Source organism: Scyliorhinus torazame, chromosome 7 (genome assembly GCF_047496885.1).
Source record: "Scyliorhinus torazame isolate Kashiwa2021f chromosome 7, sScyTor2.1, whole genome shotgun sequence".
In the NCBI taxonomy this organism is placed as follows: Eukaryota; Metazoa; Chordata; class Chondrichthyes; order Carcharhiniformes; family Scyliorhinidae; genus Scyliorhinus; species Scyliorhinus torazame.
In genome coordinates this window covers 130,349,579-130,376,452 of record NC_092713.1, presented here as the reverse complement: position 1 = coordinate 130,376,452, position 26,874 = coordinate 130,349,579, and the positions used below count along the sequence as shown (strand labels likewise).

The following is a 26,874-nucleotide window of genomic DNA, read 5'->3' as shown; positions in this document are numbered from 1 at the left end:
TGCTAATGGCCATAGAAACCAAGGGGAAAGAGTGTTCCTAATGTGGTCTTCTCTATATCGGAGAGACCAAACGCAGACTCAGTGATCGTTTTGCTGAGCATCTTCGGTCTGTGCGCATTCAGGACCCTGACACACGTTGCTTGCCATTTTAACAAAAGACCTTGCTCCCATGCCCACATGTCTGTCCTTGGCCTGCTGCAATGTTCCAATGAAGCTCAACGCAAACTGGAGGAACAACATCTCATCTTCCGGTTAGGCACGCTACAGCCTTCCGGTCTCAACATCGAATTCAACAACTTCAGATGATTAGCTCTACCCCACCTCGACCCATTTGTTTTCATCCCATTTCATTTTAACTGTCTTTTACCATTTCTTTCTCTCTTGTCTTTCTTAATATATATTTAAACCTCTTTTCCCCCCCCCCCCCCCCCCATCTTATCCATGTTTCCTTATCCTTTCTCCTCTTTGCTTCTCCCTTCCCCTTCCCCCACATCTACATCTATCACAATTCACCCTCTGATGTTAGTTTCACTGCTGTTTGGTCTTTCACATCTTTTGGTCTCTCTGGTGACTGCCATTAGCACTCTTTCCCCCTGGTTTCTGTGGCCATTAGCACCCGGTTTCCCTGGGTTTCTGTGGCTATGACTCATCTTTCATTCTCACTCCACGGCATAAATATTTCCCACTTTCTCCTGTCTGTTAGCTTTGACAAAGAGTCATTGACTCGAAATGTTAGCTCTTTTCTCTCCCTACAGATGCTGCCAGACCTGCTGAGATTTTCCAGCATTTTCTCTTTCGATATAGAAAAATAACCTTTATTTCCAATCCAATCCTATTTAAATGATTGATTGATTGATGTGACCAGGAATACCACATGAAACACCAGGTGGTTAAAAGTTACAAAAGTTGAGTACTTTTTCTCATAAATCAAATCCAAATCTAGACAAAATATTTATGTTAAAAAGAAATACCACCATGTCGCGCTCATGTGTGTAGGAATGTACTTTAAAAATATTTTCTTGTTAATATCCAATATTCAAAATTTTGTATCTGTACCTTAATATTTTTTAAATTATCTTCCCCTGCTGTTCAGTGTGTTCTCTGTTTTGCTTTTCCTGGATGTCTTCTCTAACCAGTCAGAATCAATTGTACCACAAGAAACTGTCATAATGCCTGGTTGTATAAGTCAAATTGTTAGTCCAACGTTTACGAGATGCGGGCGGGGGATGGGAACCATCACCTAAATTTGGCAGGATAACTGAAGAATTTCAATTGTAATTTACTAAAATTGGGATTTGAAGCAATTCAAAGTCCCTTTTTTATGCACATTTTAACAGTAAAGTCATTAGTTGAATGCTTAGGGTTTTATTTTTAAATGCAGTTGGTAAAATACTGATAGTTCCACAGCTTCATCTAAATGATGACGTGCAGGAATGACTTTCAGGCAGCAATATTTCTTGGCTTGCCTGTCATGCATGTCACAAATTACATTAACTGTGATTTATTTTCTGACACAAAATATGCTTTGCATTGCGATGTTGTTAATTGAAGGCCACGTTGCAGTTCCACACCTCAGCAAGGAGGTTTCAGTTGAAGATTACGTATTTTGCAAAAATTTTATTTAGGAGAATTGTTGAGCTCATTTACCCAGCAGCAACAATACATAGTCTGCGACTCATTCCTTTGAAGCTTCAGTGAGAAATGCAGGTTAGGATTGAAGTGACATGTGGTAGAAATACTGTGGATTAATACCACAGGGTAGTATAATAATTAGGACATAAAGGAATTTTTACATTATTAATCAGACCTCTATTATATAGGTACCACAACATAATTCTTTTTGAAATCTTGAAAGAAAAATTGTATATTTCTTCATTTGTTCAAATTCTACAGGAATCAATAAGGATTTTTTAATGCCACCCACAGGAAACCCCATTTTGTGACAATCATTCACAGAAACTCACGGCTGAACATTCTTTTTTCCCCCACCCAATCAACCTTATCACTTCCCTGTATATAAAACCCTGTTCTGGATCATGTCTTCAGATTGTGTTTCCCATTTTCAGAAATAGACTTTGTTGTCTCTTGCCAGTAATAGTTGGAGTCGCAATTATTGGTCAATAAGTGTTTACTTGGGTTTGATAAAAAGTATTCTTGGAGCCCAGTTCAACATTAATCTGTTTAGCTTCCTTGGTGATCTAGCGTAATCGTGCAATGTTTCTCATGCAACTTCAAGATGCGAGTAATTGGAAATGACCCCAAAAGCATTTACGAGAGAGTGTTAAACCATGAATTATGATACTTCATTAGTGATGACATTCAGTACTGCAATAAATTGGTTGTACACAATGTTGATGAGTACTGTATAGCGAATCCTTTAAGCAATAGCAAGCTGTCAAATGCCATGTATAATCATCGTGAAGTAACTAGACTTTCTAATCTGAAGAAGCGCACTTTACTTGACACCTTTTGGCTCCTACTAATAATCCTGATTCTTTACAGAGATTTTGTTTTTTATTTTTAAGCAAAATATAGTTAAGTCGCTTTCGCCCAATGTTGTAAATCTGCCCAGTTTCAGTTCTGTTTTTGTTAAATGTTCTGAGAAGCACAGTAGGCAAGGGAAGGTAGTTTTACAAGTGTTTTGAATATTCAGTTTGAATGAAGACTGACATGTTCTAAGGCAGATGGCCTCAGACTAAATTTCTTGCTCTGTGATGTTTTGACAGTTATTGCACTGCATGCAGAATAAGCTTACACTACAGATAGACTGAGTATGCTAAACCTGTTAAAGCTAAACCAGTGAGATCAGTTTGCAAATAGCTACTTTACAACAAGGAAGGGATGGGGAAAAATTACATGTCATTTTCCATTTTATATATATATATATATATATTTATATATAGATGTGTGTATGTGTGTTAAAGTTTATTCAACATTTACAATTTTTCTCTTTTTTTTCCCGTGAGTGTTCTTTTTGCCATTACAGTTATTAGACTTCTAACTATCACTGATCTTTTTCGGTAAAATCGGTGGCTAGCATGTCAAATTTAATTACCTGTGCAATATTTCAGATAGCTTAAATGCTTTGTTTCTTTTAGCACTTTTAAACTGAAATAATTTAACATCTGTCGGAATGTTGATACACAATGAGTCATAGTAAATTATTCTCCATTTTATGCCTTAGTTATGGAGACTGAGAAATAATGTTCAGCATGTGCAACTGTAGATAACCTAGATTTAAATGGTAACTGTCATCTATGCAACTGCTTTGTTCCTGGAACTGTAATAATTTGTTTCAGCATTGAAGTACAAGGGATGACAATTCCTTTCAACCACCTCATTTATGAAATTTGAAAAATCTTTAACTAGTGTTCTGACAGCCCTATGCTTTGATGTACTGGAACATTTCCCCACAGAACTGAGGTGTTTGGAATCTGCTTTGGAATTATTTAGAATCATGAGTTTCAAATATCAGCTTAACCATCTGGCAGAGAAAGAAAGCCAAAATAAAGTGGGGAAAGTTGGTCATTATGATGACCTTTTCTGCTCCCAAAATGGGAGAGATATGTTATGGTGAGAATTGCCATGGGAATTAAACTTAATACTTTGGGAACTCAGTATAAACACCAGACTCAACTGAATGGACTGAACATATAGATTAGATGCACTTAACACACTCTACATTGTCAGTGTTCTGAGCTTTACACCTTATACTGTACCAGCATGATTTTCCTTCCCCTTTCTTGCAACTTTTCTGATTGAGTTTGAGATTTATGTTGCAACCAATTAAAAAGCTAGAGCTTGCTCAGGCTCATTTCACGTGGAGCACTTACATCTGGCACAGAAAGAGATGGAATGCCTGCTAACTAAACCCAGCACTCTGTCCGATACCCTGTAGGATTTTGAATATCGACGGCGACTGAACAGGGAGTAGTTTATGATTTTGAGACTGATTTGATACCTGTGAGCATTGTTAATTACTTACAGCATATAATATAACGTGTGCGGGCCTGGATCACTGAGTGTGGAGTTTGCACCTTCTTCCCATGTCTGTGGGCCTCACCCCCCACAACCCAAAGATGTGCAGGGTAGGTGGATTGACCATGATAAATTGCCCCTTAATTGGAAAAAAAAAGTAAATTTGGTGTATTTTATGTGCCCAATACCGACAGCAGTTGGTGTTTAAAAGCAGAGGAAGCAATGTTTAACGGTAGATTGAGTATTTGCGGCCTAATGAGAAAAATGGCATCTGAAATCCCACAAAGAACGCTGTTTATTGTTTTTCTTAAAAAGGGATTTTGGATTACTTGTTTTTCCTGGTATACAATACTTTTTAAGGTGCATGGAAAAAAAGCAATCCCAAGTGTGAACTGTTATGGGGTAAAAGTTTAATTTTGAAGTCATTTTCCTTTGTATATGATTTATATTAATAACTCATTATTATTGATAAACTACAACCTACATTTTAAAAGGAGTTTGAAAATTACATCAGTCACACGTTATGAAGTCCTCTTACCTCACTGCATTTTTTGAGTTGTAAAGTATGAATAACTCAGTGGTGTCTTGCACTTCATACTGGCTCCATCTGTTACTTTCTTTTGGTATGTTGCTTCAAAGTGTAACTGAAAATAAAAGACATAAAAATGGATTGGAACCATGATGATCTGCCACAATGGGGTAGGGGTCCTGTTTCTTTCTATTAGTTGATAATGAGAGGGTAAAAGGAAAGTAGGTTTTTTTTGTTCAAAAAGACTGAATTTGGGTCCTCTTAATCCTACTGGTCCATTTGAAAGGATCTTCTCTTCACACAGTAAATAAATCAAGTGTAACCCAGTGCCATATTGTGTCTTTACAAGAACAAGCCAAAGATCCTTTTCTGAGGGATGATTAAATTGTTAAAGCCTGAGGTACCCACAAGCACGCATGCTGTTGGGGCTAAATTTTGCAGGGTTTCTTGAGTTCAAGATTAACTCTGTAAATTCAATAGCAGCAGAGGCTGTGTTCTTGCAAGAGTTGCAGGCAGCCTTGAGCTCACGGTGTGACTCTCTCAATTGTATTGTGGATAATGGAGAATCTGGATAATCGGGGCAGAGATCATGAAGACCCATACAATGCCTCTTATTTACAATCTAAAAGTTTGAAATACCACAATTATAGCATATTCGGAAATGAGAAGTATTGGAAAAATAAATTCATACGTTTAACATTGTACTTGCAGTAGTGCTTTAATAAGTGCTCTTGAGGTTTAGTTTTTAAAAATAATAAAATTATTGTCACCTACAATGTTCTTAAAGCCTCCGAAATATATAGAAGAACAAAGAAATGTACAGCACAGGAACAGGCCCTTCGGCCCTCCAAGCCCGTGCCGACCATGCTGCCCGACTAAACTACAATCCTCTACACTTCCTGGGTCCGTATCCCTCTATTCCCATCCTATTCATGTATTTGTCAAGATGCCCCTTAAATGTCACTATCGTCCCTGCTTCCACCACCTCCTCCGGTAGCGAGTTCCAGACACCCACTACTCTCTGTGTATAAAAAAAAAACTTGCCTCGTACATCTACTCTAAACCTTGCCCCTCTCACCTTAAACCTATGCCTCCTAGTAATTGACCCCTTTACCCTGGGGAAAAGCCTCTGACTCTCCACTCTGTCTATGCCCCTCATAGTTTTGTAGACCTCTATCAGGTCGCCCCTCAACCTCCGTCGTTCCAGTGAGAACAAACCGAGTTTATTTAACCGCTCCTCATAGCTAATGCCCTCCATACCAGGCAACATTCTGGTCAATCTCTTCTGCACCCTCTCTAAAGCCTCCACATCCTTCTGGTAGTGTGGCGACCAGAATTGAACACTATACTCCAAGTGTGGCCTAACTAAGGTTCTATACAGCTGCAACATGACTTGCCAATTCTTATACTCAATGCCCCGGCCGATGAAGGCAAGCATGCCGTATGCCTTCTTGACTACCTTCTCCACCTGTGTTGCCCCTTTCAGTGACCTGTGGACCTGTACTCCTAGATCTCTCTGACTTTCAATACTCTTGAGGGTTATATTATATTACTATGTAATAGATTAAGTCAGAGAGCAGCAATTATACCAATTTGTGAAATCTCATGATATTTGCACTGACTGCTCTGTAATCATTAAATGTTTATAATGTTCATATATGTTTGGGCATTTTATCACTCAAAATTGTGGTAACTGATAAATGCAAGCATGCAGAATATTTTGTTCATTTCCTTAATAAGCTGTTCATGACTTTGAAAATGTACTGCAGTTTCTTGGGAGATGTTTCTTCTCTCACTGCTTTTCTTCACTCATCTCCTGTCCTGAAGGCTGCAATGTGATTCTGCAGGCACTGTGCACCCAAAGATACCTCATCCAAGGGACATTTTTTGTATGTATTTTGACTGAGTATTGCCAGGCTATTAAATTGCCAGAGTGATGAACAAGGGAGAACATCACATCTCAATTTGATTTCCTAAGCAAGGGTCCATAGAATCCCTACAGAGCAGAAGGAGGCTATTCAGCCTATCAAGTCTGCACGACTCTCCGAAACTACTTAGGCCCACTGTCCTGCCCTATCTCCGTAACCTCGCACATTGATCATGGCCAGTCCACCTAATCTGCAAATCTTTGGACACCTAAGGGACAATTTAACATGGCCAATCCACTCCATCTGCACATCTTTGGACTGTGGGAGGAAAACAGAGCACCTGGCAGAAACCCACGCAGCCTTGGGGAGAACGTGCAAACTCCATCCAGTCACCCAAGGCAGGAATCGAACCTGTGCCCATGGCACTGTAAGGCAGCAGTGCAAACCACTGTGACACGTGCCGTCATAGGATAGACGAAAATGTCTAACATTATTTTCCTCTCCCCAAGATCTACAGGAGTGTGCATCCTGTTCACTTTAAAAATCTGGCAACATTAACTTGCACTGCAAAATTTTCCCCATTTTAAAGTTCAAACCTTTTCTTGCACAGCAACTTTCTCCTATGTTTTAAATCTACCCAGCAGCAGTTTAAGTTGAATGGGCCCAAAGAATGGACAGGACAAATGTTAATTTTGAACATTTATAACAAAACATCGAGATCAAAAGGAATACAATATCAAAATATATTTTTCAAGTGCAAATGATCTAAAAAGGTCGAAGAAAGGTATCAAATCAGGTTCTGCAATATTTCCATTTACCATAAACGTGATTTTGAAATGGCAGATTTATATTTGACCCTCCATTTCATCCTGCTCAACTTATTTTAACACCTCCCGCTTAACTTATTTTAACACCCTACTATCAGTGACTTTTATTCAGAACTCAGGCCTGCTGTACCATAATCTTGCTTGTTCTCTGGCCACTAGCTTTTGATGAGCTTTGAAGTTTGGTTGGACAATGGGAGTAAAGCCATGAACCCACTTCAGGGCTACTTTACTACTTACAACAGAGTAGACAAGTAACATTTGTACAATTACTCATGGAATATCAACACATGCTGGTAGGGCCAAACACCCTGTATGATGTTGTAATGGCTGTGATTTTATTTGTATATTTTGCTTTGGTTGTTGTTTTATATCTATATTCTAATTGGTGATAATCTAACCACCTATGGACGGGTATTATTAGCTTGGATAACTGACTTAATGGTTTTTGATGGCATGCGATATATATATATATATATCCTTGCTACTATTTTCATTCAAAATTAACCTAAATTACATGAAGAATCTTGACCATCATCCAGTGTACAACTTCTGAATTAATTTTACCCTTTATGCCCCATGTAATTTGATAGAACAGTCCTAAACACCTTAGTGAGTTGAATTGTCTTTTCCTGCACTTAATGCTGTCTTAAAACTCTAAACAGATTTAGTTTTTCCCCAGAGAATGAGTGAACAATAAAAATAGCTGACAGTGTAATATGTATTTTATGATTCTGAGGCTTGTGCGTGCATTAGAAAAGAAACGTTGTCAAACTGTTTATAGTCCTATTGTACTCAGTGGGCCATAAAAACAATTTATCTAAATGATGTGATTCTTAGAAATTGTTATGGGAAGGATTCGCTCTTACTGAACTAGGTATGTTTATCTTTAAACATTTATCGGTGAGTCTTAAATTATGGTAACACATTTAATAAAAGAGCTAAGTTAAGTTTCATTGAGCAGGCAGATTTGTAAATTGTGAATATATTTTGCAAGTTGTAGATCAGCCTCTCTTTTATAACAGCACGTCAGGTGATGAGTTGTTACAGATCAAAAGGCATATCACCAAGTGCAGCAGGATTTTTATGAGGAGATTGCGGGTTGTGGTTACCTGTTACTTTAACACAGCTGATCAGTTCAGTCACAGGCAGTATAGGCATACAGAAAATTTAATCTTTTCAGTTAAGCCAAGTAGCTGAGTATAGGAGGATGATTAAGGGAAGATGTAACAACTGTAGCGCTGTGCCCAAAGTGGGTACAGACGTAACAGTAAACTCTTTATTTTGTTCCTATTCTCGTGAAAATTTCCCTGCAACCTTGCTATTTATTAGAATATATTGGGTGGTACAACATTAAGATGTAGTCAAGGACTGCAATAATCAGGACAGATGTCTCATTTGGAGGGTCGGGGTAGATCTGATAGGCCGAATGGCCTCCTTCTGCACTGCAGGGATTCTATGGATTGGATGCCTCTGATGTGGCACTGGTGAATGCTATGGGCACAAAAGCCCCATTGCATGCCAGTCATGTAATCTCTTGTTGCCTTTGCATAGTGATGTAGAGATTACAGTATATTCAATGACTCATATAACAATCTTATTGTTTAAATAACTCAATTGAGTAAATGCCATATCTGCAAGGCTTTGGAACTCAGGCATTACTGTGTAATTTAAAATTTCAACCAGATTCATTCTTGAATCAAAAAGTGATCTTGTTGATGTCTGGGGTAATTTTACTGAATTTATGGAAATAATTTTTAATTAACAATGGTTACACATGCAAACATTTATTTAAAATTACAATATTAAGCAGCAACTTGTTCACTCCTTACGGAATACACTTTTGAGTAGTACAGTGCATGCCAACTTGGCTGAAGCATTCAGGAGAGAACTGTACAGATGCTAATTTACAGCAGAGTTGCAGCCATGCAATATTGTTGATGTAGGTGCAGAAATACAATTATCTGCATTGCCTCTGAGTGCAGCTCCAACAACACTCAAGAAGCTCGACACCATCCAGGACAAAGCAGCCTGCTTGATTGCTCCCCCTTCCACATTGTTCAAGAAGGCAACTCACCACCATCTTCTGAAGGGCAACTAGGGATGGGCAATAAATGCTGGGCTAACCAGTGACACCCATATACCGTAAATGAATTTTTTTCAAATTGTCATTTTTCTCCTCTAGCTTTTCCTTTCATCAAAAGTTTGTTTACTTCTAGACATCTTTGATTTTTTTTTAAGTTCCAAAATCCACCTTTTAATAATTGTAATACTTCGAAGTGTATGTCGATATTATTTTGTAGGTAAATGTAGTTGTTGATTTGCATATAGCAAGGTCTGGCAAAGAATACATGAGATAAATAACCAGTTAATCTATTTTAGTACTGTCAGTTGGAGAAGAAATCTTGCCAGGACACATCAAATACCATTGCTCCTCTTCGAAGATTGTCATTGGAATTTTTTTACATTCACTTGAATGGACAGGTAGACACAATCTAATGTCCTGAGGCAAGAGTGCTGTTCCAATCTGACACCTGTAATGAGGAACTAACTTTAACAGAGAATAGCTCATTCTGCTGCCTTCCAGTTTGTTGTTGTGACGTGTTATGAAAAATTCTGTTGTGCTTTTTAATCAGGTTTTTTCCATCTGATGAGAAGAAAAAGCAGGGGTGTCAAAGGGAAAACGAAATCCTGATCCAACGGCGAAAGGACCAGGTCCAACCAGGAGGAACTGCCATCAGTGTAACAGTGCCTTATCGAGTGATAGACCAACCTCTTAAACTTTTGCCACAAGACTGGTATGTGTATTTTCAGACAATGGACTGAATAATATTTTGCTTCAAACTTTTGGTTAACTGTTTCGATACCATTAACAATGGTAGCACTTATGTTTCTGTGTAATTCGTGCAGATCAGGATCACTGTTATTGAGAATTAAGTAACAAAGAATAGAAGAAGAGCTTGTTTTTAAGAAATTAAAGCTTCAAAATTTGTGAACTGTTTTGCGGAGGTTAAAATATTGAAAGCTAATTAGCTGCATCCTGGTGATATTGTAGTCAAAGGCTCTTTTTTTGTAATAAGTACAAACCTTTGTACAATAGCCTACAAAAAATTAATATATTTATTGTTGATATTCCTGAAAATCACATGATTATTGGGGGGAGTGCAAAATAATATATTTCAGCGGTTCCATTTTTATGGGGAGTAGGTCTCTTAAGGATATAATCTGGGACAAACAACATGGGCAAGACTAGGAAAAGAGGATCTGTTTGGGGAATATTAGGAACTAGGAACAAAATTGAATAACCAGTCCTCGAGGGTTATAATCTCTGGATTATTCCCCGAGCCACATGCAAATAGGCATAAGGATGAGAAGGAAATTAGGGAAGTAAACACCTGGTGAAAGGAGTGCTGCAGGAAAGATGGGTTCCATTTCATGGGTACTGACATCAATATTGGTACAGGAAGGAACTGCCATTGGGATGGTCTTCCCCCGAACCGACCTGGGGCCAGTGCCTTAGCGGAAAGGATAAATTGTGTGGTTGCAAGGACTTTAAATTAGCATATGTGTGTGTGTGTGGACGGGACTGAATATACCTGGCTATAAAATTTACAGGAGGGACAGGAAAAATGGCAGAGGGGGTGGAGTAGCCGTACAGATTAGAAATACTATCACCTCAAAGGTGAGGGAGGATATAATGGGGGGAAAGTATCCAGTGGAGACCATATGCGTGGAATTTAGGAACAAAAAAGGATCTAAAACTGTAATGTATGTTGTGTATCAACCCTCTGGTGGCAGTTCTGAGGCGTTAGATTGTATAAATACAGAAATTAAGCAAGTGTGTAACAAAGGCAGTGTAGTCTTAATGGAGGATTTTACCTTCTCATAGATTGGGAGAGGCAGACAAGCACCTGTCAGAAAGGTAGTGAATTTCTAGACTATCTGGGATAGTTTCCTGAAGCAATATATTCTAGATGTAACAATGGGACAGGCAAAATTAGATTTAGTTATGAGTAATGAGTCAAATGTAGTTACTAGCCTAACTGCGTGAACATTTAACAAATAGTGATCACAGCATGATTGAATTCAATGTATCATTCGAAAGTGAAAGCACAATTCAGATACCAGATTTTAGACAGAGACTATCCATGGTAATCTGGGTCAAATGACTGAAGATCAGTGGAGAATATTTAAAGAAATATTTAATGGGATACAGAGCAAATATGTACCCCTGAGAGGAAAGGCTCCACTTCACAGAAAGAACAGCCATGAACAACTGAAGAGGTTAGGGACAGCATAAAACTAAAAGAAAAGACTTACAAAAATGCAAGGAATAGCACAGATCCGAATGAATGGGGTAGATACAAAGACCAGCAAAGGGTCACAAAGCAGCTTATAAGAGCTACTAAAAGGTGTTATGAAAGGAAACTTGCAAGGGACATCAGAATCAATAAGAAGACATTTTATAGTTCTATAAAGGGAAGAGGGTGGTCAAGAACAATGGGGAAATGGCAAATGTGTTGAAAAGTTACTTTACCTCAATATTTACAGTTGAAAAGGAGGATAACTTGCTGGAAGTCCTGAAAAAATTAATAGTCGATAGAGAACAGGGACTTAATACAATTAATGTAAGTACAGCATGAGTGACTAGAAAATTAGTGAAACTAAAGTGCAACAGATACCCAGAACCTGCCGGTTTCCATCCGAGGGTGTTAAAGGGAGTAAGGGAACACATTGTAGATGCCCTAACTATAATCTTTCAGAGTTCTCTAGATTCAGGAATAGTCCCTCTGGATTGGAAAATTGCATGTCACTCCACTTTTTAAGAAACCAGGGAATTACAGACCGGTTATCTGTGGTGGAGAAATTGCTGGAGCCTATAATCAGGGATGGAGTAACTGAACACCTCAAAAAGACAGAGCCAGCATGAATTCATAAAGGGAACGTCATGCCTGACTAATCTTATCAAAGTTTATGAAGAGGTGACTAAGGTAGTGGACAGGGACATGTCTATGTATGTTACTTGTATGGACTTCCAGAAAACATTTGATAAAGTCTCACATAGGAGCCTGTTAACTAAGGTGGAAACCATGGAGTTGACGGCAGATTATTGACATGGTTAGGAAATTGGTTGAGTGGCAGCCGACATAGTGGGGATAATGGGTAAGTACCCTAATCGGTAGGATGTGACTAGTGGTGTACCATAGAGATCTGTGTTGGGGCTTCAATTATTCACATTCATTAATGACTTGATGATGGCATAGGAAGCCATATATTCAAATTTGCTGATGATACAAAGATAGGTGGCATTGCCGATAGTCTAAATGATAGCATAAAATTGCAAGGAGATATTGACAGACTAGTTGAATGGGCAAAATTGTGGCAGATGGAATTCAATTTAAGCAAGTGTGAGGTTATCCATTTTGGATCCAAAACAATAGAGCAGAGCACTTTCTAAATGTAAAGAGGTTAAGTACAGTGGATGTCCAAAGACATTTGGCGGTTCAGTTGCAGAGATCCAAAGTACAATGAACAAGTACAGAAAATAATCAAAAAGGCTAATGGAATGCTAGCCTTGGAGGATGGGAGTATAAAGACAAAAGGTTATGTTGCAGCTATACAAAATCCGGGTTAGACCCCATTTGGAGTGCTGCGAGCAGTTCTGGGCACCACACCTTAGGAAAGATATTTTGGCTTTGGAGGGAGTGCAACGTAGGTTTACAAAAATGATACGTGGACAAGGCGGTTAAGTAACAAGGAGGGATTATGCAAAATATGCCTGTTTTCTCTAGAATTTAGAAGATTAAGGGGTGATCTGTTCAAAGGTTTCAAGATGTTAACAGGAAAAGACAGGGTAGATAAAGAGAAACTATTTCCACTGGTTGGCGATTCTAAAATTAGGGGGCATAGTCTAAACATTAGGGCTAGACCATTCAGGAGAGAAATTAGGAAGAACCTCTTCATGCAAAGGGTGGTAGAGGTTTGGAACTCTCTCCCACAAACAGTAGTTGAAGCTAGAACAGTTGTTAATTCTAAATCTGATGTAGATTTTTGTAAAGCAAAGATATTAAGGGAAATGGGCCAAAGGCCAGTATATGGAGTTGGGCCACAGATCAGCCATGATCTCATTAAATGGCGGGACAGGCTCAAGTGGCTGAATGGCCTCCTCCTGTTCCTATGATTCGCTTTTCTCCTAAGATTTGGTTTCTGCACAGTATGTGTCATATATAGCACAGGAAACCCACCTTCCTAGATTTTAGTATTCCTAGGTGGTATGCTGGGACAGCCTGTGTATCTTTAGGACTTGACTCTACATCTTCCCACAGCAAAGTAACTTGAGATTAGAAATCTGATTGTAAGTAAAGTCAAGATGTAGAATCCTCCATTTACCATTCTGTGTTCAATAACTAGTTACATTATCTGTCAGCAACAAACACTGGGTTAATTTCTAGCTGACTAGGAGATGCAGTGCTGTAATTTTGAACTCTAATTAGGAACTGGGTCTGAATAATAATACTACTAATATTCTGCTCTGCTCACCATGCTAAGAAATGCATTATTAAAAATACAAACAATTCAATTAGAAAGCTCCCGGTTTATCCAGCTGGCCTTGGCATCTAGCTACCTTAACAGGCTAGGGACTGAAATTATTTTTTAAATTTAGTATATGCTATTTATATGGTATATATGAATGAATTGGAAAAAATCCTTTTTTCCAATAAAGGGGCAATTTAGCATGGCCAATCCACCAACCCTGCACATATTTGGGTTGTGGGGGCGAAACCCACGCAAACAAGGGGGGAAAGTGTAAACTCCAACGACTGAATTTCAAAAAAAGACTCCATTGACTAAATGTTGATTGGCAGTTATTTTTCTTTTTTAATATATTTTTATTGAGCTTTTTAATATTTGGCAATTATTTTTCTTAACAGCACATGATGACACAGGTTGGATACAGTAAACTGACTTTAAACAACTAAATATGCCAGATTTTTCCAAAACGAAACCGTGTTTACACACTATTTTAAAATATGGCCACTCTAACTTCCCATAAAAGCAGTTTACTCTCCTGATAACTTGAACCTCGTCAAAAAGAAAAAGGAAGCATTCATAAGGTCTAGAAGGCTGAGAAGAGACAATGCCCTTGGAGAATATAAAGAAGGAAAGACTTAGGATGGCTAAAAGGGATCATGAAAAGTTCTTGGAAAGCAGTATCGGGGCGAATCCCAAGGCAATTTATATGTGTATAAATAGATTAGAGGGTAGCCAGGGAAAGGTTTGGCCCACTCAAGAACCGAGGAGGGAGTTAATGCGTGGAGCCAGAGTAAATGGCCGAGGTACTGAATGAGTACTTTCACCTGTATTCACCAAAGACAAAGGCTTGGTGGATGATGAGCCGAGGAAGGGTGTGTATATTTTCGGGGTCATGTCGATATCAAAAAGGAAGAGGTGTTGGGCGTCTTAAAAAGCATTACGGTAGATTAGGGCAGCATGGTAGCACAGTGGTTAGCACAGTTGCTTCACAGTTCCAGGGTACCAGGTCCGATTCCCGGCTTGGGTCACTGTCTGTGCGGAGTCTGCAAGTTCTCCCCGTGTCTGCATGGGTTTCCTCCGGGTGCTCCGGTTTCCTCCCACAGTCCAAAGATGTACAGGTTAGGTGGATTGGCCATGATAAATTGCCCTTCGCATCCAAAAAAGGTGAGCTGGGGTTACTGGGTTACGGGGATAGGGTGGAGGTGTGTGCTTAAGTTGGGTGCTCTTTCCAAGAGCCGGTGCAGACTCGATGGGCTGAATCGCCTCCTTCTGCACTGTAAATTCTATGAGCCCCCAGGGTTTGATGGGATCTACCCCAGAATACTGATAGAGTCGAGAGAGAAAATTGTTGGGGCCTGGACAGAAATCTTTGTATCCTCATTGGCCAAAGGTGAGGTCCCAGAGGTCTAGAGAATAGCCATTGTTGTTCTTTTGTTTAAGAAGGGATAATTCAGGAAATTATAGGCCAGTTATATCAGTGGTAGGGAAATTATTGAAAAAGATTCTTAGGGACAGGATTTACTCACATTTGGAAACAAATTGGCTTATTAGTGATAGGCAGCATGGTTTTGTGAAGGGGAGGTTTTGCCTCACTAACTTAATCGAGTTTTATGAGGAAGTGACGAAGATGATTGATGAAGGAAGGGCAATGGACGTTGTCTACATGGACTTCAGTAAAACTTTTGACCAGATCCCTCATGGCACACTGGTCCAAAAGGTGAAGTCTCACGGGATCAGAGGTAATAGCTCGGTAATAGAAGACAGAAGGAAACAGTGGAAGGGTGCTTTTCTGAATGGAGGGGTGTGACTAGTGGTGTTCCGCAGGGATCAGTGCTGGGACCTTTGTTGTTCGTAATATATACAAATGATTTGGAGGCAAATGTAGCTGGTCTGATTAGTAAATTTGTGGACGACTCAAAAATTGGAGTTGCGGGTGGTGAACAGGATTGTCAGAGCGTACAACAGGATATAGATCGGTTGAAGGCTTGGGCGGAGAAATGGCAGATGCAGTTTAATCCGGACAAATGTGATGCATTTGGAAGGTCTAATATAGGTGGGCATTATACAATAAATGGCAGAACCCTTGGGAGTATTGACAGGAAGAGAGATCTGGGCGTACAGATTCACAGATCACTGAAAGTGGCAACGCAAGTGGAGAAGGTAGTCAAGAAGGCATACGACCTTCGTCGGTCGGGGCATTTGAGCATAAAAATTGGCAAGTCGTGCTGCAGTTGTACAAAACCTTAGTTCGGCCATATTTTGAATATTGCGTACAATTCTGGTCGCCACATTACCAGAAGGATGTGGATGCTTTGGAGAGGATACAGAAGAGGTGTACCAGGATGTTGCCTGGTCTGAGGCGTATTAACTTTGAGGAAACATTGGATAAACTTGGATTGTTTTCACTGGAACGACAGAGGTTGAGTGACGACTTGTTAGAAGCTTACAAAATTATGAGTGGCATGGACAGAGTGGATAGTCAGATGCTTTTTCCCAGGGTGGAAAGTCAATTACATGGGGACATAGTTTAAGCTGTGAAGGGGGTAAGTTTAGAGGAGATGTGCGAGGTAGGTGTTTTACACCGAGGGTGGTGAGTGCCTGGAACGCGCAGCCAGGGAAAGTGGTGGAAACAGATACGATGGCAGTGTTGAGGCACCTTGACGAATACATGAATAGGATGGGAATAGAGGGATATGGACCCCGGAACTGTAGACAGTTTTAGTTTAGACGTGCATTATGATAAGCCTAGGCTTGGATGTTCAAAGGGCCTGTTCCTGTCTGTGCTGTACTGTTCTTTGTACACAAAGCAAATGAAGAGTATTCAAAGCAAACAATGAAAGTACAGATGGATAATGATAAATCAACATCAAATTTAGATTTTTCCTTTGAGAGATAACAGTAAAATGCAAATTAAATTCAACAAAGCCTGGATAATATTTGGTATGTTTTATGAAGACATTTTTAAAGAAACATAGAATCATAGAATTTACAGTGCAGAAGGAAACCATTTGGTCAATTGAGTCTGCACCAGCCCTTGGAAAGAGCTCCCTACCCAAGCTCATGCCTCCACCCTATCCTGGCAACCCCACCTAACCCCTTGGACACTAAGGGGCAATTTATTATGGACAATCCACATAACCTGCACATCTTTGAACTGTGGGAGGAAACGCACCCGGAGGAAACCCAAGCAGACACGGAGAAAGTGCAAACTCCACACCGACGGTCACCCGAGGCCAGAATTGAACCCAGGTCCCTGGAGCTGTGAGGAAGCAGTGCTAACCACTGTGCCTCATGTTTATAATTTCGATATAAATAGCACATGGCGAAAATTACCCTCCTTAAAAACCATCCATAGTGGGTGGGGCTGGCGAGGGAAGATTGAATACGGTTTTGGGAATGGTCAGCAAAAATGTATACCCACTCAACAATAATAACCAGCTCCTTCTGTCAGGAATCTTTCCATCATAATTCTCATTATTCGGAAACAGTCCATGTGCATTGGTCGACATGAATTGTTGTAAAAAGCATCATAGTTTACCATACAATTTTCAGCAGATTTACAAGTTGGACAGCAGCAATTCACACCCTACTGCCCGTTCAGCAAACTGTTTAGGAATTTCTTTAATATAGCCAAGGTACTGCTTGAGACCATGTGCTTTCTTTTAAGTTCTATGCATATTTCTAACCCCAGTTCTTAAATAAAAATAAGTATGATTTAGAGCAAGGTGGGGGAGAGAAAGTAAGTTTCAGAGAATACAAAAAACATTTATAAGGCGAATAAAAGAAATCAAACAATATTGGAAGATGATTGAGGCAGTACAGTACTGAGGCAGGCTGGTAAAGGATACAAAAATGTAGTATATTGTTTACTTTTGCAGTAACCATATTTATGCAAGATTGAGTGAGAATGTACGTGAAAAGCACTACGAAATACACACAAGTTACAACACCGAAACAGGTAGTTCAGCCCAACCATCCCTGTCGGTTTTCAACCTCCCCACAAGTAAATATTTCTAATTACCTGTTTTGAATTCAATGTAACGCCCCATTTTATTGTTCTGGGCGTTGGGGAAAAGGTCTCGTGTTTTGTCATAGAATCCCTACAGTGCATAAGGAGGCTATTTGGCCCATCGGCTCTGCACCGATCCTTTGAAAAAACACCCAATCTTCCACCCTATCCCAGAACACCACCTAACCTTTGGACACTAGGGGCAATTTATCATGGCCAATCCACCCAACCTGCACTTCTTTGGACTTTTAACAACCTTCCTTCAGAATACTACCCAATGACCCTTTGTATAAGGTGGTTCAATACACTTATTGTTGGGTGCGGTTACTGGGTTATGGGGATAGGGTGGAGGTGTGGACCTTGGGTAGGGTGCTCTTTCCAAGAGCCGTTGCAGACTCGATGGGCTGAATGGCCTCCTTCTGCACCGTAAATTCTATGATAATCTATGACATCTGTCTTAAGAAATCAGTGACCATGGGAAGCAGGAAGAACTTCTGTGGATTTCAAAGGCCACCTTTCTGATATACTGGCAGAACTTTTAATATCTGTCTAGTGTTGCATCAAGCCACCAGGAAGGCCTAAAGGTGAATCCATGCTGAATTAGCTGATCTTATCAAGGGTAGTAATGCACTATTACACTTGGTCTGTGACCCCAGGCTAAGATTGCGAAAAATGAGCCAGTGTTGCTGTTCTTGCCCTACTGGAATGTGTGTGGTGGAATTTGGCCAAGGACAAGTTCAAGCTGTGGGTTCCACAAGAGTTAATTAACCTGGTGTCACTCATTGCTCAAATGGCCTTTCTTCACCGTTATACAAGGTAAAGTACGCGAGGATCATTACCTGAAAAACCATTCCCTAAAATTAAATACCATTTACAAGAAAAGAATGAAGAAGGGACTGCACATTTCCCAATAAAATACTAGACATCCCACTTCAACGATATCTTAATATTCTCTCATAGGATATTAATTGTAAGTTAAAACTCTTTATAGATTTCTAATTCTCTCTAATCATGAAACAAAGCTGAAGCCAGATCTCTGCAAATACTGCACATGTTTATTAGTACACTTAAAAGTCTTGCATGTGGACTTGCTGTGGCAGCCATGGTGTAATTGGTCGCATATCAGGTAGCTCCTGCTTGAAATGGAATTGTTTTCAGTCTTTATGCCCGTTTCGGGAGGCGCTATGCATTTGGAAAGTATTTAAGTATAAGGGACTAAGAATTCTCCTTCGCTAGGGCATGTCTGGAGCCTATCAAACGAGAGAGTGCAACAATTATGGGGCAACTGTCAGACCAGGAGATCTCTTGAACTGCAACAGAAGGAAAGAGGGAGAGCGCTGTGGTGTCGTTGCCCGCTCACTGGTCCACGGAACAGTTGGTAGAGTTCCTGACGGCTAAATTTGAGCAGCAGAGAAAGGAGGTCTCAGAGGATCTGGCTAGGGTGGCTGGGCTGATCCGGGCAGCCATAGAGAGAGTGGAACAAAGGCTGAAGGCACAGCACGCATTGCTCCAGAAGGTGGAGGACTCTGGCTGACCACGAGGATCGGTTGGTTACATTGGAGGTGAAAATCGTGCTGGTGGCGGAGGGCCAGAAGAAATTAAGAGAGAAGGTGGATGACTTGGAGAATCATTCAAGGAGGCAGCATCTATGAATTGTGGGTCTTCCTGAGAGGATTGAGGGAACACAGGCCACACAATATGTGGCAAAAATGTTTGAGAAGTTGGTGGAGAAGGGGGTCTTTGACCAGCTCCAGATGTGAATCAAGCCCACAGGTCACTAAGGAGGAAGCTGAAAGCAGGTGAGCCACCAAGGGCAATCGTAGCACCTTTATTTGGATTGGACAAAGAGAAGATTCTGCAGTGGCCGAAGGAAACAAGAGGGTGCATATGGTGTATTTATCAGAACTTGGGAGTGGAGTTGGCCAAGCGTCGAACCAGATTTAATAGGGTCAAAGGAACCCAATTCAGGGTTTGGGTGCTGGATCCTGCTTGTTTGTGGATCACGGAATCAGGAGTTTTATTTTGACACGCCAGAAGAGGCAAATAGGTTTATGATAGACCATGGACTGGAGGACTTGGGTAAACATTGGACTTGGGAAATACCTGCATTTATGCCGGGTTGTTAGTTTCCTGTTGCTGTTTTCCCACTGTGTTTAATGTATTATTGGTATGGGTGTTAAATTGATTATGCTGTGTCTCTGCTCACCCGCTGATGCTTGGGATTTGGAATCGGTGTGTTGTGAGGAAACAGGCAGTGGGTGGGGTAGGTGAGGGAGAGGGTAGAGGAGCCAGGGTGAGCAGGAGGTATATGGGTTGGGGGGCGGGGGGGGGGGGGGGGGGGGGGGGACAAAAGGACATTATGGGGGGGGGATGGTGGTTACTTTGGGTGGGGGTCACTCTGCTTGTATGTAAGCTTGTTAACTCGAGTGAAGTGGGGGGTAGATGTGTGGAGGTGGGGTGGTTGGGTGGAGATGGTTTTCTTTGTGGTAGGAGAGGGGTAGGAGGGTGTGGGGGGGGGGGAAGGGGAAGAGTTGCTGATGTGGGTGGAGTTAGTGTGACTCAGTTGGTTGTGGGGGGAAAGGTGGCATCACCTTGAGGGGGCCCTGGATGTGAGCAAGGCATGGGCCTGGAGGAGCCCATTTAAAGGGATCGGAGTGGTGGTGGTGGGGAGGGGTGGGGAATCTTGTAGCCCCTGACCCATCTAATCTCTTGGAATATTCAGGGATTAAATGGGCCAATTAAGAGGTCGCTTCTTTGCGCATTTGAGGAGTTTGAAAGCGGATGTTGCATTTCTAAAAGAGACACATTTGAAGGTGGTGGATCAGATGAGGCTGAAGAAAGGCTGGGTGGGGCAGGTTTTCCACTGGGTTGGATGTGAAGACGAGAGTGGTGGCTGTGTTGGTGCATAAGAGGGTGGCCTTTACAGTGGGAAATGTAATGGCAGACTCTGGGGGCAGATTTGTGATGGTAAGCAGGAGGCCGGAGGGGGTGCTGGTAGTGCTGTTGAACATATGTGCCCCAAATTAGGACGATATAGAATTCATGAAGTGGATTTTAGCAAAGGTTCCGGACTTGGACACCAGCAGGCTGATTATGGGGGTCAAGGGAGAGGGGAGAGTAACTTTAATACAATGTTGGATCCTAGGTTTGACTAGTCGTGCCCCAGGTCTTAGAAGGTATCGGCAATGGCGAAGGAGTTGCGGTGGTTTATGGAGTGGATGGGTGGGGTGGACACGTGGAGGTTTGAGAGACCGAGGGCAAAATAATTTTCCTTCTTTACGCATGTCCACCGGATTTATTGCTGGATAGATATTTTTGTACTGGACAAGGCGTCGTTAGCGGGGGTGGTCAGGTCGAAATATTTGGCGATTGTGATGTCCAACCACACGCTGCACTGGGTGGACATACACATGGAAGGGGGGGTGCTCCCAGCAGCCGCAGTGAAGATTAGATGTGGGAAGATTAGATTCCCTTAATCATGTGATTTGTCACACCCTATTGTGGCTTTGTTGTTATGGCTTTGCACCTTCTGGAGCACCAGTCCCCCTTCGCACTGATATCTAGCCCCACAAACCTAAGCTCTGGTCCCTGTGCAAACAGTCATTCAGAATTCACAGAGTGAAAATTGATTTGAAGTTGTTGCAGCACTTTTTTTTAAAAAACTTTATGGACAAGTGATGGGGAGTTGTAAATAGTTTGATCATGGAGGAGAGGGGAATTTGGGGATTTGGCTTTTTTTTTTTGATGAAGGGGTGTTTTTTCCTATAGGGCTTTCCCAATATGTGAGAAACCTCGTTTTATTGTTTGCTGTTTTAATTAAGCAATACATCATGGAATAGTTCTGTAAGTTTCATATTTTAGAGGAGGGTGAATTAAGAATCTTCATCCTTTTCAACATTTTCTTCCAAGCGACCAGTACTTCCCCTGTTCCATCCTACTGGCTATTGTATGTATTTGGCCCAAATGCCTAATCCTTCAAGAGAACATAAACAGGCTGGTACAACATGTGCCAGGTGAAAATTAATACAGAGAAATACGAAACGATATATTTTGGGAGGAACAATGAGGAGAGGCAATATAAAATAAAGAATATAGCCCTAAAGGGGCTGCAGGAGCAGATGGATCTGGGGATGCATATGCACAAATCGTTGAAGGTGGCAGTGCAAGTTGAAAAAGAGGTTAATGAGGCTTACAAAATCCTTGGCTTTTTAAATAAAGGCATTGAGTCAAAAAGTAATGATCACATGGTGAACATTCCGAACACAAAAACAAAATTGGGGCTGTTCTCCTTAGGGAAGAGAAGATTGAGAGGAGATTTGGTAGAAATACTCAAAATTATGAGGGTTATGGACAGAGCAGATAGGGAGAAACTCTTCCCATTAGAGGTAGAATTGAGCACCTGAGGACACCCTTTTGAAGGTGGTTGGCAAAAGAACCAGAGGCAACATGAAGAAAAATACGCTTTACACAATGGATGGTTAGCATCTGGGATGCATTGCCTTAGAGTGTGGTGGAGGCAGATTCACTTGTGACTTCCAAAAGGGAATTGGGTAATTATCTGAAGAAGAAAAATTGCAAGGCTACAATGGAAAGACGGTAGTTGAGTTGATCTCTCAGAGAGATGGCAAGATGGGTTCAATGACTATCTCCTGTACTACACCTATTCTATAATTCTTACTCCTTCCATGCTGCCTTCTCTTTTTTTTAAGAAAATATTTTATTAAGGCATTTATAATTTTAACATTTTAAACAACAAAAAGGATCCATGCTGCCTTCTCAGCTTATCATCCGTGCCCCATCAAGCCACCTTCCTCACTTTTGATTATCCAAATATGCATCAGTTTCTGTCATGGATTTTTCAATATCCTGACTCCCTTTCCAGCTCACACCTCCTCCAATCAATCGCCTTTGAGAGCACCATTTTTTCACGAAACGCAGTCAGCCGCAACTTCACCAATGTCTTCATTCCCTAACATTTCATGTCTGTTGAACATGCAACACAAGCCCTGACTTGCCATCATCAACGTGACTACTGCTAACCTCTACACAGCTCCTTTCTTTTTTTCTCATTTCTTGACTGTCAACTTTATATCTGCCTAACACTCAATCCAACCTCCTCAACCATCCTACACCACCTGCGCACGTAGGAAATTGCGCAATTATAATGTAATCCAACATGATCCCATCTGCTGCAAGAACAAAGCTTTTCCTTCAAACTCTGTACCTTAACTTTCTGCCTCATGACACTCTACTGTTCGGCCTCCACCAACGTAAATGCAACCTGACTGAAGAGCATAACATTTTATGACTTTTGTTATGTCTATATATATATGAAGTCGATCACTCAAACTTTATTGAATGCACAGGTTATATAAAACCAATTACTCCCAAGTAGGTTAAACATGTGTATGTTTATAGATATAGGGCGGCACGGTGGTTAGCACTGCTGCTTCACAGCTCCAGGGTCCCAGGTTCGATTCCCGCTTGGGTCACTGTCTGTGCGGGGCCTGGACGTTCTCCCCGTGTCTGCATGGGTTTCCTCCGGGTGCTCCGTTTTCTTCCCACAGTCACCAAGATGTGCAGGTTAGGTGGATTGGCCATGCAAAAATTGCCCTTGGTGTCCAAAAAGGTTAGGTTAGGTGAGGTTATTGAGTTACAGGGATAGGTTGGAGGTTTGGGCTTAGGTAGAGTGCTCTTTCCAAGGACCGGTGCAAACCCAATTTGCTGAATGGCCTCGTGCGCTGTAAATCCTATGATTCTATGTGTCCACATATATATATATATATATATATTCACAATTTTATATTTCACATTAATTTATTCTAATTCCATTCCCTTTATTCATAAAGCTCAAATATGAAACCTTCCAAAATACAATCTCTTTTTCAGTTCATTGAATTAATTTGAATTTCTGTAGTTTCTTTTCAGCATTTCCTCTCCTTAATGTTCAATTCTTTATCCTAATGAGTATTCCCTTTAATTTTCAAAAACGTCTTAAGATAGGCCAACACAATAACCTCTATTACAGAATATAATCTTCCTCTCCTTATAAAATAGCACATTGAGAAAATATGTACTCATGGAATATAAGCCTAAAGGTAGGACTAATATATCTACAATAACCTTAAAAATCCAATTATTCATCAGCATAAGTCAGTAGCCCTGGTTTTATTGTACAGAATAAAACATCATATTCTCTGACCCATTTGGAACAGCACTATGAGAGATCTATTATTAAAATAAATTTGGTATCAAATAACTAACTACATGAAAGGTAGTTATAGTTTGGATTAAAGTTGTATTTTGAAGGTGCGCAGACAGGACATCGCAGCTTTAATAGCAAATTTGAAAACCAAGGCACAGTGATGGAAAAAAATGAAATGAAATCCCCAAAAGATATGTTTAAAAATTGTCTCGATTGGAATTGCAGTTTTTGAAATATTAGTCTTCTCCCTCCCTTTGCGGGTCATTAAAAAAATTTTAATTACTTGTAGCAAAAGAAATTCCATCAAGTCTTTCATTTTTCATTTCTCTTTCAGGGATCGCGTTGTGGCAGTTTTTGTACAAGGAGCTGCTTGGCAGTTCAAAGGATGGCCATGGTTGTTACCTGATGGATCACCTGTGGATATTTTCGCAAAAAGTAATTTTTCTGCTTTTATGTAATAATATGAGAAATAGGTGCAGCAGTAAGCCATTTTGCCCCTCGAGCCACTTTGTTGTTCAATACGATCGTGGCTGATCTTCTATTTCAACTCAACTGCCTGATCACCATATCCCTTGATCAGTCCAAAATCCATACATCTCTGTCTTGAGTATATTCAATGCCTGAGCACCAAAGATTCACAACCTTGTGACTGAAGACATTTATCCTTATGTCAGCCCAAAATGGCCAACCTCCAAACTTGAGACTATGGCCCCTAGTCCTAGATTCTTCAGCCAGTGGAAACAATATCTCAGAATTGACTTTAACAGTACCTTGCAGAATGTTATGTTGCAATTAAATTACCTCCATTCTCGCAAAGTTCAGAGTCAATAGCCTTTCCTACTCATCTTTCGTAGGACAGCCCATCTTATGAAACTGAATTTTTTGTTGTACTCCTGCTAAGACAAACATTTACCTTCCTTACACAAGAAGGCCAAAACTGTGCATGGTACGCCAGGTGTGGTTTCACCAAGGTTCTGCAAGTATGCAGCAAGCATCCATCACTCTTATAATCTAACATGCTTGCAATAAAGATTAACATACCATTTGCCTTCCTAATTGTTGCTCCAACAGCATGCTTACTTCCTGTGATTCATGTACAATGATCTCTAAATCCCTCTGCATTCCAGCATTGTTTTTTATGTGTTGGGGGGGGGGGGGCATCAGGCAGGGCTGCTTTTCCTGGGTGCTGTCTAGCTTCTTGAGTGTTGTTGGAGCTGCACTCATCCACACAAGTGGAGAGTATTCCATTACACTCTTGACTTACACTGTCTAGATGGTGGGCAGGCTTTGGGGGATCAGGAGGTGAGTTACTCGCTGGATGATTCCTAGCCTTTGACCTGCTCTGGTAACCACAGTATTTATATGGTTAGTCCAGTTCACCTTATCCAAGCAAGTGGAGAGTAGTTCCTTGTACACACAGTAAACACAGGTGGACACACAGTATTTATATGGCTACGGGCAGCACGGTGGGGCAGTGGGTTAGCCCTGCCGCCTCACGGCGCCGAGGTCCCAGGTTCGATCCCGGCTCTGGGTCACTGTCCGTGTGGAGTTTGCACATTATCCCTGTGTTTGCTTGGGTTTCGCCCCCACAACCCAAAGATGTGCAAGCTAGGTGGATTGGCCATGCTAAATTGCCCCTTAATTGGAAAAAATGAATTGGGTACTCAAAATTTTTTTATTTTTTTTTAAAGTATTTATATGGCTAGTCCATCACATTACTGATGATTGAGAGTAGACTAATGGGGCGGTAATTAGCCAGGTTGGATTTGTCCTACTTTGTGCACAGGACATACCTGGGAAATTTTCCACATTGCTGGGTAGATGCCAGCATTGTGGCTGTACTGGAACAGTTTAGCTAGGGACACGGCAAGTTCTGGAGCACAAGTCTTCAGTACTATTGCTGGAATTTGTCAGGACCTATAGTCTTTGCAGTATCCAATGCCTTCTGCCGTTCCTCGATATCACATGGAGTGAATCAGATTGGCTGTAGACTGGCATCTGTGATGCTGAGGATCTCTCGAGGAGGCCGAGGTGGATCTTCCGCTTGGCACTTCTTACTAAAGATTTTTGCAAATGCTTCAGCCTTATCTTTTGCACTGATTTTCTGAGCTGCTCCATCACTGAGGATTGGGATATTTGTGGTACCTTCTCCTTCAGTGAGTTTAATTGTCCACCACCATTCACGACTGGATGTGGCAGGACTGCAGAGCTTCAATCTGATTCGTTGGTTGTGGAAACACTTAGGTCTGTCTATTGCTTGTTGCTTATGCTGTTTGGTATGCAAATAGTCCTCTGCTGTACCTCCACTAGGTTGACAACTCATTTTGTAGGCATGTCTGGTGCTGCTCCTGGCATGGCCTGTACTTTTCAGTGCACCAGGTTTGATTCCCTGCCTTGATGGTAATGGTAGAGGGGGATATGAAGGGCCAAGATTACAGATTATCATCGAGCATAATTCAGATGCTGCTGGTAATCCACAGTTGGTTGCTCAACTTTGTGTTACTGGATCTAGCTAGATTGCTAGACCTAGCATGGTGGTAATGCCAATGGAGGGTGTCCTTAATGTGAAGATGGGACTTTGTCTCCACAAGGACTGTGCAGTGGTCACTCCTAACAATAATCTCATGGACAGATGCATCTGCGGCAGGCAGGCTGGTGAAGATGAGGTCAAGTATGTTTTTTCTCTTTGGTTCCCTCGTCATCGTTGTTTCGGATGCCTGGGTCGATGCCGGATGGTCTGTCCAGTTTTATTCCTTTTATACTTTTAGATAATTTAATACAACTGAGTGGTTTACTAGGCCATTTCAGAGGGCATTTAAGAGTAACATGTAGGCGAGACCAGGTAAGGACGGCAGATTTCCCTCGCTAAAGGACACTATTGAATCAGATAAATTTTTAATAATAATTAACAATGGTTTCATGATCAT

The 26,874-nt window shown here is 40.9% G+C and overlaps 1 protein-coding gene across 1 annotated transcript in view; it reads left to right on the top strand.

The window, feature by feature from the left end:
• Nucleotides 1-26,874, top strand: part of cdc73 (cell division cycle 73, Paf1/RNA polymerase II complex component, homolog (S. cerevisiae)) — a 523,455-nt gene that overhangs the window by 475,329 nt on the left and 21,252 nt on the right. Inside the window, exons 14-15 of the mRNA XM_072511480.1 lie at nt 9,836-9,997; nt 24,282-24,382. Of these exons, the coding sequence (XP_072367581.1) occupies nt 9,836-9,997; nt 24,282-24,382 (263 nt within the window). The remainder of the gene's footprint in view (nt 1-9,835; nt 9,998-24,281; nt 24,383-26,874) is intronic.